The sequence below is a fragment of the Gallus gallus genome, chromosome 14 (assembly GCF_016699485.2).
Source record: "Gallus gallus isolate bGalGal1 chromosome 14, bGalGal1.mat.broiler.GRCg7b, whole genome shotgun sequence".
Classification (NCBI taxonomy): domain Eukaryota; kingdom Metazoa; phylum Chordata; class Aves; order Galliformes; family Phasianidae; genus Gallus; species Gallus gallus.
The window spans coordinates 4561411-4576537 of NC_052545.1; the positions used below are offsets into that span (position 1 = coordinate 4561411).

Consider the following 15127-nt stretch of genomic DNA (forward strand, 5'->3'; position numbering starts at 1 on the left):
CAGGCTTCTCTTATGGATGGTCAAATGTGTTGTGTAGTTTCATTTTGTTTGCAAAGATGTGACGTGTGAGAAGTTTGAGGGCTTATTGACACTCCTGCAGTTAGAAGAACTTCACTGTAAGAAGGTGTTGAGTCCCAAATCCACATCCAGAACTGCAGATATTTTGATTCACTGATTTGTGTGTACTGATGGGTGGGGGAGGATGAAGAAATCCCTTCACCTCCTGAAGGGATTTTTGATGCTGAAGAATGTAAAGAAATCAATGCTCCAGGCTCTTCCAGCTCCTGGTGTCTGAGAAGTTGCATGACTTTGCATTTGTTGAATAGCTGTAGTTACAGCTCAAAAGCCCTGCTTTCCTATGCAATCTCTGTTCTGTTCCTCCTTCCCTGTACCACACAGGGAGGTTCAGTGTGGGCTTTTGGTTATGCCTGCGTGAAACAGATCTTAAAGCCTGAAGCAGGGCAGCAAAAGAGTTAAGCAGGAGGGGAAAGGAACAGTCCCAGTAGCTTTGAATTGTTCATCTAATAGGGTCTAGGTTTAAGTCTCCCAGAACGAAGCAAAGCAGCTCTTTCTGATTTTTTTTTTTTCAGCCCCTTCTCCATCCAGTTATGAAAAAAGTAAATCACCACTCCTGGGCTGAGGTATAAAATAAACAAGACTTTGTTCTGAAGAGTTTATATGTCTATACCTGGCAAGGTGAGACACGAAAACGACTGACTCTTTGCAGTCAGTTTCCCATGAACTCCAGAGTCAAAAGAGCATGGAGGACAACAGTGTGCCTGTATCCCTGCAGCCTCCCAGCTGTGAAAGGCAGCACTAAAGCTCTTTGCCATTCTCTGCTGCTGAAGCTGCTGAACCTGAGCAGAAGTTCCAAATGGCTTCCAAAGGTTTTGGCTTCTGAGCATGTTCCATCTCTGTTACCCTGCTTTGGGAACTGTCTTTGATTGGTCTGTGTCTAAAGCGAACTGTCCACCCAGTATCATCTCGCTGTGCTTGGTCTTCTTATGGGCTCTATGTAATCATTAGAAACCCAGATAAAGCTCAGCAGGCACACTAACAAAGCCAGCCCTCCTGCTGCCATAAAACCACAACTGCCTCTATTGCCAGAGCTTCCCCCGCTGCCTTCCACTTTAACCCTGCAGCACTGCTCTCCTTGTGTTCTCACTCTCCCCGGAGCCCACATTGCTCTGTGTTTAGTGGCAGGCGATGAAACCATGCATTAGCAGCTCCATAATAGCTTTGCTCAGTGGAACCCAGCTTCCTTCATTAATCCAGAAAATGAGAGTTGTTTTCGTACATTTGAGAAGCTAATTATTTAAGTGCTGAGAATTAAGGCTCATCAGATAGTGGAGACTGATTTTGGTTTTGTTTCCCAGGGGAGGAACAGGATGGAAGGAAGCTGCTTTCACACAGGTGTGCAGCGTGGTAGCTCCACAGTACTTGGGGTGGGGAGCAGCAGTGTGCAGATCCCTTTCTGAAGCCTTTCTCTGTACGTCTCCTTTCTCTCAGACATCATCTGATGGTTTTCCCTGTTTGAAGAGACTTTGAAAGTATCTTCTGATCAAATAACGTGACAGCCTTATTTTTATGGCCATAATAAAGATGGACCCTGTTTGTGGCTGACCTGGCCTGAGTATTGTGCAATAAAACACCACCTTGTCTCAGGGCTTTTAGAGAGGGAAAGTAGCTCACATCAGTTGTCCTTCTGTGATCGGTTATCCTTCAGCCTTACCTTTGATTGCAAAAGCTGAGAGGGGGTTTAGATTGAAAGGTTGCTGTCTAACCTAGGAATGGACCTTCCAGCAGCTTGGAAACCGGGAGATGAATGAGGTGAAAACGTTTGAGCTCCGTTTAAGTCAGTGGCAAAATTCCTGTTGAGTTCAGTTGGGGCCAAGATTTCATCCCATGATGGGGCCAAGGGGAAATCCAACAAATGAGCCTCAGGAAAATAAGTGCAGGCATTCTGTTTTTCTAGGACTGTTTTTTACCTAAGGGGCATGAATCCTTGGAATTCCAGGCACTACTTTGGAGAGATCTGCAAAAGATCGTGAAGACAAGCAAGTGTATTGTCAGTAGGTTTAAATTAGCGATACAGGGGGCTATGATTCCAAGGGAAAACTTCAGGAGTCGATTATGAAATGTTAAGTCAGCTCAGCCCATTGATATCCACCTATCTTTGTGCTCCATGGACTGACAAGCATCCTTCTGGCCAGACCTGTGCAGCTCAACTGACTCTGTCACTGGAAGCTGTGGACTGAAGCGGCTGCTCCATCCCCTCTGCTCAGATGCAGGCAGGTGGAGGCCTCTAATCTGGCAGATGCTTTTACCAATGGATTGGATCAAAACCAAAATCTTTGTTTTAGAGAAGGTGTTGTAGCTGGGGCCACATAAATCTGTTTTGTTGCGAGGTCAGTGATTGATTAATGCTAGAAGTGCCACCTTGGGATGACAAGGATTGAGGATGCAGTCGCTTTTCTTCCCCATGTGGAGGAACTGCATCTTCCCAGCTGAGCTATCATGTAACACAGACGACTCTCTGGAGGAAGAGTTTGCTGCACGTTTGCAGTATGTTTTAGCTACTACCAACATTTATATTGCATTGTCATTTGGGGGTAAGCGCTAGTTAGCATAATCATCAGTGCTTTAGAATTAAAAATTCCTCCAAGAGACACGGGAGGGACTGAAACAGTTTTCTGCCCCCAGAGGCAAATCCTTTCCCAAGCTATCTGCTGCACCAAAAGGTTTTACTCTAGAAACATTCCCAAGCCATGCCCAAGAGAAAATTAAACTACAGCAAGCTCATAAGCTCGTGTGTGTGTGTAGCAAGCAGGCCCTGATTTAGCAAATTACTGCATGACGAAATGTTGTAACTATTTTCTGTTCCTATTTTGGAACTGATGTGCTTTGTTGCTGTGCCACCTTTACTGTATGGGCTGGCACAATCAGGAGGTATTTGTAGAGTATGCAATTTTTATTCTTCACAGGAAAGATTCTGGTGTCTTCACTGGATGGAAAGCAAAGGGCTTGATGACACCGATACCTCCTGGAGCTTGGTTCAGGCTCCTCACGTAAGGAATTGGTTTCAGGAAAATATCAAGAGCTGATCTTTTTCTGCATGATTTTAGAATGCATTTCTACTTTGGTTCCAAAATGATTCACTGTCAAAGTGAACCTGAAATGAGATTTCTGGCTCCAAAAGCTCCCTCCCTTTCTGGAGAACGAGATGCCAGAAAAACCTTGGGGGGACCTTTAAGTTTGAAAGGCATCGTCTGTACCCATGGAAATGTCCCTAAGAATCAACCTTAACATTTTGACATTTATGCCTTTGGGATGTGATGGAGGACCTCAGGTGATAGTAGGTGTGTTTAAGGATGGATTTTGTGCTTGTGAGTGTGTTATCTCTGAGAATGCTCCCCAGATCCCCAGCAGCTCCTCAGGGAGTGTGCCATGGGCCTTCAGGAAGCAGGAATGGTTGAATGTTGTAATTGTTCCTGAACTGGCCAGAGAGAAAAAAATAGTATGTTCCAAAGGAAGTATTTATCTGGGAGGAGAACAAATTGCAGTGTTCTCCCTTCTTTAAAATGAAACAATTATGCTTTATAAAGATGTGATTCTTTTTATTTCTGAATAAGACAAACGCCGCTGCACCTTGCATAGAGTAAACATGATGACTTTGCAAGAAAGAGCTGCAAAGAATCTCAGTGAAAATTTCAGTATCTGCAAGGCTTTGAACACTTGCATTGTCTTTTTGATATCCTGTTTCTTCAGAGAGATGGACTTAAATTTCACAGGCAGAAATTCTCTCTTTCATCTTTATCTCCTGTTTTGATGTGGTAGCCATGGAGAAAAGCCCCAGATCAGTAATAGCAAGTTGTTGCAGAATAAGAATAACCCTCTACTTGGTTTTAGACTGTAATAATATTGGGGGTTTTGTTTAACTGGAAGATACTCAGATTCATTAGAATAAATACTAACATGCTGTTAGGACGTTAATTACCCATCCCATTCATTTAGCTCCATCTTGCTGTAAGGTTAACTTCCCTCTGTGCTGAGGGATGTTTGAGTGGCTCTCACGAGGTAGAGGGTGGGTGTCTGTGCCTATTTCTTTTGACACAATGGCTTGTTCTCTTCATGAGCAGTGTGTTCATGCTCTTCCTCACCTTCCTCTTACTGCTAGCAGAACACGCTGTGGGTAAGATTAGTGAACATTTGATCATGAAATATTAGTTCCCAAATACTATAGCTGTGCTGCTGTTTCTTGGTTTGCCTCTCCAGCCTCACAGCACATAGCTCTGTTACAGGAGGTCTCCATACACAGCGATGCTGGCGGTTCAGTGAGGCACACTGCTGCACCTTCAGTCTGAGGGCATCAGCTTAGGTCTTTCCCTAGCCCTGCATCTCCTTTTCTTTCCCACTAAGCCTTAGGTTTACGTACAAATGATGAGAAAAGGCTTACATCCACAGATAGGCTGTTCTACCTTTGTGTTACTGAGTTCTGCACATTGAGGCAATAGGGCTGGATGCCAGGGAGGACCTCATACAGATCTGCCTGGTACAGCTCCTGAAAGAGGGTGTAAATAAGCGTGTACAAACACTGAAACGCTGCCTTCCCCACAGCACAGCCCTGCCAGGGTTGCGTAAGAGCCCGGTGTGACACAGGGCTGCATCTCCTCACCAGTGCTCCATTCCATCTCCTCCTCTTGCTTCACTCCACCCTTACGCAACTCCGCAGCATGTGCAGCACACGAGAGCTGTGTACGGATTCAAGTATTTTTCACCGTTTTATCGTTTCCTTGTAGGGCTATTTATTGGAAACATTGCCCTAACACCCGTTCTGGGGATGGGGTACTTTTCGGGGTGCTTTCGGTCGTTCTCAATGGGTGCATCAGGAGAGAACGGCAGCTCCCCATGGGAGCACAGCACCCACGGCCCTCAGCGCGGCCTGCTGCACCCAGCGCTGCCCCCCGAGCCGCCTCAGCTCAGCGCAGGCCGCTGTGGCCGCCCAACCCTCAGCCGGGGCCGACGTTCCCGGGCAAGGCCTCTACCAGGCGGGGAGGTGGCTCTGCCCCGGCAGCGACCCGGCCGCCGCCGCCGCCCCTCTCCCCTCAGGAAATCACTGAGGTAAGACCGAAGCAGCCGGGATCAGCGGATGTGACAGCACCGCTGCCCCCATAGCCCAGGCTGTCGCTGGGCGGGACCGCCCCGCAGCCCACCGCCGCCAATCCGCTCACATCTTGGAGCGAGAGTGACGGCTGAGGCGGCCAGTCGCTGCGAGGCACTCTTCGCGAACGTGCCGCCCTTTCTTTTCATTGGTCGGATACCCTGTCAATCCACAGAGCCGTCCCCGCCCCTTTCCGGCAGGGGGAAACGCTAGGGGGAAAGGGTGGAAGGAGGGGGGGGGGGTTGAGAAAAGGAAATAAACCAATGAGACGCCAAAGACGGGCACTTCAGCGGCGGAGTGACAGGCGAAGGACCCAATCGCAGCGCTTCTTCCCTCCCTCTCCGGCTCCCTCCTCGCGGGCGGCGAGGCGGGGGTGCACCTACCGCCCCTTCCCCGTTGGTCTGTCCCACTCCGGGCCTGGCGGGCTAGGTTGAGTTAGCGGCTCGGACCATCGCACACGGCGGGCGGAGGGGGGGGGGGGAGTGCGGGAAGAGAAGAGGAGGAGGAAGGAGACGGCGAAGGAGGCGGGGGGGGGAGGTTTAAAGAGACAGGAGCCGAGCGGGCGGCCGGCTGGGGAGAGGGAGCGGCGGCGGGCGGAGACTCGCCCCTTCCCCACACACACGCTCCGCTCGCACCGAGGCCGCCGCTGCCGCTTCCAGGCCCACCCCCCCCCCCTCCTTCTTTCCCTTCCGCTTCTATGAGGTAGAAGGGAGCGGCGGCCACTCCGGGGGCGGCAGCGGCCGCTCTCAGCCGCCGCCTCCTCCTCCTCCTTCGCCTCAGAGAGAGCCCCATCTTTGTGTGTGAGGCAGGGAGAGAGGGAGGGGAGCGCGCTGCCCGCCCGCCGCCTCCACCGCCGCCACCGCCGCGCTTTGTTCGGAGCCGGGGGCTCTATGTGCCTGCCGCCCGCCCAGCAGCCCGCGGGAACGGAGGCGGCGGGAGGCGGCGTGAGGAGGGGCCGCAGCCCCTGAGGGCGGCGGCGGCGCGGAGGGAGGGTGGGGTGGCTGGGGGGGGCGCGCGGCCGCCCCGTGCCGTGCCCGCGCCCGCGCCCGTGCCCGCGCGGCCGCCGCCGCCGAGGGGGGGAAGGGGCCGGCTCGCTGCCCGCCGGCCCGGCCCGTCGGCGGGAGGATTGATGTGGGGGGGTCTGACATGAGTCCGCCGGCGGCCGGGTGCTGCCATGTGACCGGCTTCAAGGTGGAGAACTGGAAGCAGAACCTGAGGGCCATTTACCAGTGCTTCGTGTGGAGCGGTTCGGCCGAGACCAGGAAGCGCAAGGTACCGGGGGCGGCCCCATCCACCCCCCTGCACTCCCTTCCCCTCCTCTCCTCGGGCCCGCGGTTCCCGGCACGCGGTCGTGGGGGTGGGAGGCGGCTGTGGGTGCCCCCGCGGCGCGGCACGGGCACGGCGCTGGGGCCGCGCGCCGCCACCTGCCCCGCGCGCCGCCTTCCCCCTCCCCGGGGCCGTTCCGCAGCGCCGCCGCCGCCGCCCCCCGGAGGTGCGGAGCCCTTTTCCCGGAACACGGCGGAGGCTGCGGGGGGAGGGGGGGGAGGGGAGAACCCCGGGGCGATGGGCACGGCCCGGCCCGCGGCGGGGCTTTGTGCCGCAGGGAGGGGTGGGGGAAGGAGGCACAATGGCTGGGAGAGGCGGGGGGGAGCCGAGGGGGGCATTTCTGGTGTTTATTTGTATACGTATATCTATATATATATATGTATTTTTTTTTCTTTGAAGATCGGTGGTCATCCGGTTGCAAAATGGGATTCCTGGTGGGGGTGGGGGGGGGAAGAAGAGGAGGAACTGAGGGCGCAGGGCACGGAGGGGGGATAAGGAGCGAGCTGGGGGGTGTGAGCGTTCGGGGCACGCACTGCGCAGCGCCGCGCCGGAATCCGCCGCGATGAGGGCAGACGTGACCGTCCCACCTGTGTGCGGCAGTCCCGGCCCGGCCGCGTGCACACGGTGCTGAGGAGCCCGGCCAGAGCCGCCCGCTGCCCTCCGTGCCATCAACTAGTTCGTACTAACAAGTGACTGTGCAGATTTCTATCGGCGGTGATGTTAATGGCCGGGGAGGGGACTGCAACAAAACAGTGCGGCTGAACCGCGCTCTGGGACGGCCCGCTGGGCTGCGGGCAGCTCTCGGGGCGCTGTAGGTGTGCGTTGGGCCGCTCCTCACCGGGGTGCCGCAGGGCTGAGCGGCCCTCTGTGTGCACTTCGTGTTCCCGGGGAATCCCGTTTTCCGGTGTTTTTCTTCCGTGATTCCATTTTTCCCCCCCCCTTGAAGTAAGATTTCAAAGTTAGTCGCTTGCTTGAGAGCCCTGCAGTGTACAGCCAGAGTTGTGTTCTGCATAGCTGACCCACTGCAAACCTGTGTCGTGAAGTATGCTAGTCAGAATTTGGTCTTATTTAACGTTCAGTGTGTCAACATACAAATGGGTTTCTGGTACAGGATATTGAGGGCTTAAATAGAGGGGAATGCGTACGTGTGCTGCAGAAGCAAAGAAAGAGTGAGGTCAGAAGGTGTCTCAGAGAAATATTGCTTGTGTTACATGGGAGAAGGAAACGCAAAATTCATCAGCAAGATGAACGCTTGAGCTTTCATTATTTTTAATGAGAAGTATCCTTTACGGCCTTGGTCTGCTGTTTGTTTGGTTTCTTCTGAAATCTATCACTAGTGATGCACTTATTGTTGCTTAAAAAACAGCTGGCAATAAATAATTGCTCACTGTAATCAATCTGTGCTCCCGCTTTACCTCTTTGGACAGGCAGGCTCATAAGGCAGAACAGGATGGTTGCAAAATCATCTCATCAAAAGCATCCCTTTACCAGATACACGCTAAAAATGCCTTTTGTTTTTAAGCAGATTTCCAATGTGAAAGTAGTTGGATTCTGAGTTCGGCCAACCTGAGATGCGTGGGAGTAAATCATCACATACAGGGAAGTGTTTTGGGTACCTGGATTTGGGGGTAAATTCCTATATTCATGAAGGTAGAAGGAAGTATGTGAGCAGTTATGGTGCTTGCCTTCTATCCATGGATGTGAAACCTTCCCCTGCAGAATTTCTTTTGGCTCTCCATATGTATCCCATACATATTTCACGTGTCAAACTTCATAGCAGCATTTTCTGTTTTGGGGCATGTAGTGTGATAACCAGAAAACAACCCACTGTCCTTTATATAAGATCGTATATGTCTCTATACGTACATACATGCAGTGTGTGTATATTAGGAGCACAGCCCTGACGTGGTGAGGGTACCAGTTATTTCTTGGTGAGTATTCTCATTCTTAGCTCGAATCAAAGCAATGAGGTCAAATAAAGGTTTGGTAGGAGGTGATTCTCATTCTCTGTTGCAAAACCCAGGGACAGTTGCATCCTTCATTTGGCACAGCAACCGTTCACAATATGTAGTTGATCGTTAGTGGAAGCATTGATTAATTTAACTGTTATTCAGATGAACCTAGCTGTAAAACAACAAGCAAACCCAAACGTTTTGGCTGTTGGTGCTTGGGAGCCAGATGTTGAATTGCTGGGTCTCTGGGCTGCTAATGTTCCATCCCTCCTAGGGCTGTCTTAAAAATCCAGATAGCAGCAGGAACTGCAGGGGGCAGAAAGTGTCCGCTGCTCCTGTTTTACTTACACCACTTACTGCATTATGCTTTGGAAGACCATTTTGACACTGCTTGCTGCTTGCTATTTGTTTTTAATACGTACCTTTCCTGAGAATAACCTTTTACGAGCTGTAGCCCTCAGTTCAGCGTTCTTTACAACAGGAGTTCTTAATAAAATAGCTGCAAAGTGCTGTTTGTATTTGGAAAGCCATTTCCTGTACCTATATTTGAATTCCCAATCAGAAGGAAGAGGTAATTACAAGCATACCTTTGTTAATACTGGAATTCTGAAGGCTTCAGGAGTATGTTTGCTTCCAAAGCGCTGTCTGCAGTGGGATTTCAGCTTCCAAAGTGTTGTTCTGCCTCCATCCAGGGGCTGAGCTGTAGCTTTCTGCCTGTGCTGTGGCTAAGGTGGTGAGCGCAGCACTTGTGCTACGTGCTGTTGTAGGCAAAGCTTTGCTGTAGTGCAAATGTGCTGCTGGTAAAGCCTAAGGGAAGACAAAACCTGAGCGTTGTGTTGTTTGAGGAGTGGAACAGGAGAAGGGCCAGAGGAAGAAGTCTGAAAAACAGGTGTTGAACTTGTAATGGTGATTAGGAGCTCGAACTAGCTTTTGGTACTTAGGTAAAGTGGCAGAAAATTGGGGTTGGTCATCTTGGCTTTGGGACTTTGACCAGTGACTTGATTTGTTTTATTTGTGATATAATGCACTGAATGAATCCATGAATACAAGCTTTGCCATCACCTTCCTTAGGTCACGGGCTTTACCTTGACTATTTTGATGCAGAAAATACCTCATGCTTAAGGACCTCTCGTAGCGTTACTTAGGTAAATATGATACCGTTACTTTCCATGCAGGAATTATGGACCAGACAGAAGATGCTAAGAAGACATACTGCCAGTCCTTTTGGATCAACTTTTCCCTTTTTGTCTGTAGAGTCATGCTTCAAAAACTTTGCTTATTCCTTTACAATTACAGAAGAGAAAAATTGGTTTTGCGGTGCTGAACAGTTTCAGTTCTCCATCAGAGAGCATTTGGACGTGTAGACGCATCGTTGTCTTGGAGTCAGTAAGTAATGGCTTCAGCACTTGGAGGGCTGCTGCATTTACAGTTCCGTTCTGTCCTGCTGGACCACATACCTCGGAGGAAAGCTCTCTGCCTGGTTCTGAGTGGTTCTTGCTCTCACTGCTCTGAAAGGGTGCTCGATGACGTGAGTGATCTGGTGGTCGTGAGTGCAGTCATGATAGGCACAAGGTCCTATCTGAAATGTCAGAATGTTTGTTCTGTGCTTCTGACAGCAGATCCAAGAGTAATGGGCTGTCAGGGGTTGTCTGCTCTGCTCTCCCTGATGGTGGGTGTGTTCTAGGTTCTTTCCTCCTATTTTAGAACTTCTATTGTTCTTCCATTATTCTCTGTTCGCATGGACACTCCAAGCTACTGATGCTCTCAGGTATGAAGAAGCATTTTTGTATGTAGGTGATGAACTGTCCGTAGATCTCTTCCTCATTCACATGTGTACACATGTATATTCACATGTATTCTGACTTCGCGTGCATTCTTCCTTCTAATAATTCATGGAGAGTTAATTCATAGATACTGGTAACTGAAATTACTTTGGTTCATTTTTTTAATGTTCGAGGGGGAAAAAAAATCTCTCGACAAATAAATGCTGTGTCATATTTTCAGTAGCAAGTCTTGTGGTTCAGTCTACATTGATGCATTAAGTTCTTGCTAAGATGACCTTTTGTTTGGAGGGTGAGCTGGTGCTGAGACTTCCCGCTGAGTGCCAGGTGAGGTGTGCTTGCTTTCCCCTTGCAGACTTGCCCCACGTACCTGTCCAGGAACAGGGAAGTGTTGTTTAGGCAATATGCTAACAGATGACTAAGGAGCCTTACCAAGTTGTGCAGCCTTTTCAAACTCAGTATTTTGATTTCTTAAGTTAAAACTTCCTTATTAATTGTCTTTATACTTTCTTAAGTTAAAACTTCCTTATTAATTGTCTTTATAATATATGCACTAAACTTCTGGATTACAAATCCTATGGAGAATTTAACAGAGGAGTCCAGGATTCAAGAAGCTCTCTTTCATCTGCCTACTTCACTTTGGCTGCCCGTGTGACCTATGGTTCACTCTGGAAGGATGTTCTTCTGTGTTTTGTGGGGACTGCCCTCTCCCTGAGGGCCCATAAGGAGTGTCAAAATCATCTGCAGTCTTCACTGTTCAGGAGGTCTCATAAATGAGCAACCTTCTGTAGTTCTTAACCTCTGAGGAGTGAAAAGGTCCTTAACCCTGCTGAAGGTAATGCTCTCTTTCCTCTTGATGTGCAGACGCAGTCTGTGGTACGAGAGATACCCAGGCATTAGGTTTGCACATGTGGGTTTCTGTTGCGCTGCATTTATGTCTTTGGCATTGGAGAAGACTATCAAACGGGTCCTTGCTCTTACTGGTGCTCATCCCTGTTTGTTTAAAGAAACGGTGGTTTTCTTGGCCAAAGGTTGGGGATTGGTCTTGTGCCATGAGCTCTGAGGTCATGAATAGTAATTTTTGAGCTGTGGGTTCGGAACCATCGGGGCTTACAGAATACTTATTTGTCTCTCTTGCTCTCGGATCAACACATGCAGTCTGGAACAAAGGTTATGGAGATCCCTATCACTGAGGCTGACATGAATAGTAGTTCTCTATTTCTTTTTAATATGGATGGAGAGACAAAAGAGCAAAGGAAACAAAGACTACTTCAGTATGGAGAAACTTGCATTTCCTTTTGCAGTCATATCAGGAGTAAAAGTTTGCTGATAGCCAGATTGCTTTTTTGGGGTAGTTGTGGCACCTCTTTAATTTTGTCTGAAGTCAGTGACGTTATTTGCTACAAGCCTCCCGAAATCTTCAAAGCTCTAAAACCAGAATGACTGCTAATGGTATGAAGGCAAGCAGGGCAGAATTGATTTGCCTGAGTTGTTGGACTATCTGCTGAGCTTTATTTTAAGCCATCAAAGCTGTAAACCCCAAACAAAGGCTAGCTGATATCCTCGTTTTTGTTTCAGGCCTTAATCTGTAGCACTAATGTGAAACTGGAGCTGCAAATCATTTCTGAACCTTCCACCCTCTTTCTTCCATTTGGGGATTTTCCCTCTTGGTGACCAGAGGAACAAATCAGTGGATGAATGCTGCACATGGACAGTGCAAGTTGCTGCTTGTGGCTTCTCCTGACTTACAACTTCTTGAATCTTTAAGCAAACAAAAGTTCAGTTTCCTTTGGGATATCCTCTGGGGATCCTGCTTTGTAAAAAAAAACCGCTGTAGTAAATGCTAGTGTAAACCCTGTGGTGGCTCATCTGTTTTAAACCAGAGAAAGATGAACTCAGTTGAAATGCTTGTGTTTCTCCTATTAAACCTACCACCCATAGTTGTTCTTGATTTTTGCATGATTGACTTGGGGCTGAGATTTCTTGTTCCTGCTTCCTGGTAGGTGGGTAGGTGTAGGGCTCTTGCTGCTCATTCATTAAATTTCCTTTGATTGATGACTGCTTGATTATTATTATTTATTTCTTCCTGTATGTTCATAGTTCATTCTTGGTTCTCCAAGTGTTTCTGATGCGTGACAGCTCTGAAGGTGTGGAGAAACATACATGGGTTTTTTTGCTTATTTATCAGTTGTAGCAACACAGTAGGAAAGGCAGTCTGAAGGTGACCTGTATGCTTCTTGCTGGACTTGCTAGAAATATGTTGTTACAGGAGAACTGTCTTTGTTAGAGCCCCTCTGGATGCGGAAACAGCAAGAAGTGCCTTGAGCAGCCATCTCCAGCCTCTGGTTAACCGATGGGCAATGGAGCTAAGTGAGGGAAAGGCTGTGGTGACATGAGGGTTTATTGTGTGAGCCAGGCCTGTGTTGTCAGCAAGCAGCCCTGGAGTGCAGGGAGAGCCATATGTTCCCCAAGAGGGCTGAGTCGGGAACCTTCCTGTAACAGAAGCAGTTCTAGGAGCTGATAGATGTATTCTGACTGGTTGAAAGCTGCGTCTTGGTGGTTGTATTCTTTTGCATATTGATTTGGCAGTCCTTTATGTACAGCCTGCTTAATTTCAGAGAAGAACTTTGCTGCATTTGCTGTTAGTACAATCGATGCTGTAGGAGTGAGTCACTGCAGAGGTAACCTCCGTTCTGTTTGGTTCAGACCACGTTTCCAAACAGTGGTACCACATTAGTGCAGCCCGTGTAGCAGCTTCAGAGTGGTGCCTGGTTTGCCTCAGTGCTAAGGCAGCTTCTGCTGTGATGGTATCTCCTGTTTTAGAAAAATACTCACTTTTATCTATTTCAAGACCTATTTGATAACCAGCAAAGTGAGCTGTTACCAGACACCAGTTGACTCAAAGTAACCTGAGATTCACTTTATCAGTAGGTAACAGATTAGCAAACAGTCTGTCTCCTCACAATCTTTTGTGTCTGAAATAAAGCAAATACTCGGTCTTTTTGCAGCCATCTAGTTGTGCACAGCATTAATCGAGGTGTTCTCAAAGCTTGGCAGTTATTTGTAACTACTTGAAAATTCCCATTTTTTTTCATGTTTCTCTGCTGCTTTTCCAAGTTGGTAAAGTTCTTTTTTTGCCTTCTTCCTTTCCTGTGCTTAATGGACCTTGAAATTAACATGACTCTGCTTGTCCGTCTTGTGCACAGCATGCTGGTGATGCCAGCCCATCCCTGGGAAACACTCCTGTGAACGTCCACAGTGTGCTAAATCTGTCATCATATGAAAAAGTCGGGTATTGGGCAAGGTGACACTGCACGAAGGGTGGACGTGGAAACGAAAGTAGTTTGCAACACATTTAGCAGATGCAGTATCTCTTTTAGCTTAACTATTGGGGCCAGGGCAAATTGTGATGTCCTGTAACAAATGCTGACAGCAATAAACATGTCAAATCTATTAAACATCCTCGCAGTACCAGCAGTGGTGAGAAGCAGCTGGTTCAGCGTGCTGCTGCCTTAATGGTGAGTGTGACGAGAGCACATGTGCCACCCCATGTCCAGCCCTGCTCCTCTGCCATGCTGCTGTGCACTGGTGGTTGGTTGCCACTTATGCATTTATTCAGCTAGATGTGTTTATGTAGAATTAAATTGTAGAGATGATTAATCTGGGTTTTGCTTAAGAGATTGTTAGAAAAATCTTCTTTGTTATGCTTTTAGCCTGGAGTACTGTGGTGCAGCTCTTGGCCCTGTGCGTTAAGGCAATTGTTCCTGTTCATGCACATGTCAGTTCACCACTTAGAAAGTAATAGGTATAACTCAGAAAATTACGAAATTAGTAATAACAACGATTCCTTTTGCCTAGCCACACAGAAGGCCCAGTAGTGTTTGGGTACAGTTGGGTGGCGTGGTTGATGGGGTATCAAACACCGATGTGACATTGTGTTCCATCCGTCGTGATTGCACTGCAGTTTCGCTCAGCAGTGTGTGCATCTGAGGCCAAATCCCTACAGAAAAAGACCACTTAGATTTATCTTTCTGAATTTAGTGTCAAGGCGTATGTGTACCTTTTGCTTTTGTTTTCTATGAAGTGCAGACGTGAATTGTCTTAGTGCAGTGTGTTGGCACAGGGAGAGAAAACAGCATCTGTAACCTTTGTCTTTGCATTTACTCGCTGGCATCACAGTCATTTCTGCCCCCCAAAAAACCCAAAACCAAAAAGCCATTCTTCCTCTCCCCTCCCTATGCATTCAGATGTGTTCCTACACACAAGTTAGATTTTAAAGGACATTCTTTAGGATAAACTTGCCAAATAAAAGTAAGATTTATCTTGCACCAGATGTATGACAGCTCTGTAAGTGAAGACAGCTGAGATAGCTGACTCATTCCAGTACCTCGTCGGTGTTAGGTGAGCTTTTGTGACCCTGTGCCCTCTGGTGACAAATGCAACATTTGTCTTAAGGCTGTATGTTTTTCTTTGCCTTGCTGTGCTGGGTTCTCCTCATAGTAGTGCCCAATTTTGTTCTTAAACTTTATTGCTACCCTGCTTGGCTGCTAGTGAGCAGGGTGAAATCCTCACGCAGCCGTTGCTTTCTATGCATTGCAGATTTGTCATGCTTGCTTAGTAGGTATTCCCCCCCGCCCAGTTAATTATTAGGTATGTTTAAAAGTTGTGTTAATTCTTTGGTAATTCCTGACAGCAGTTTGTGCTCGTGGTGGTGGGGTGATCTTAACAGTGATGTGGAGAGCAGAACAGACAAAGGAGTAAAAGTAGTTCCACGAGTTCTGTGTGTAAAGAGGAATGAGGCTTTCTTCTGTCGCTGTGAGGCTGTTCCATGAGGAAACTGATCTTAAACTTCATCCAGGAGAATTTTATATTAATATTTATAATGATTTTTGTTGTCATGTGGTAAT

The 15127-nt window shown here is 48.2% G+C and overlaps 1 protein-coding gene and 1 long non-coding RNA gene across 12 annotated transcripts in view; both read left to right on the forward strand.

The window, feature by feature from the left end:
* The first annotated feature begins 587 nt into the window (after window positions 1-587).
* On the forward strand, window positions 588-1618 carry LOC416500. The gene is made up of 2 exons (XR_005839802.2): window positions 588-696; window positions 1377-1618. It is a non-coding gene; the product is annotated as an uncharacterized LOC416500 (long non-coding RNA).
* A 4593-nt stretch (window positions 1619-6211) lies between these two features.
* USP22 (ubiquitin specific peptidase 22) overlaps window positions 6212-15127 on the forward strand; it is an 87915-nt gene continuing 78999 nt past the window's right edge. For 5 of the 11 annotated variants that reach the window (XM_046901039.1, XM_025155364.3, XM_015294382.4 and 2 more), the window contains exon 1: window positions 6212-6433. Coding sequence is in view for 4 of the 11 variants with exons in the window: in XM_025155364.3 (XP_025011132.1) it covers window positions 6308-6433 (126 nt within the window). In the remaining 7 variants the exon portion in view is untranslated. Of the gene's footprint in view, window positions 6434-7016; window positions 9826-15127 lie in introns of those variants that run through there. The other 6 variants (XM_414805.8, XM_046901043.1, XM_046901041.1 and 3 more) reach the window with 2 other exon arrangements.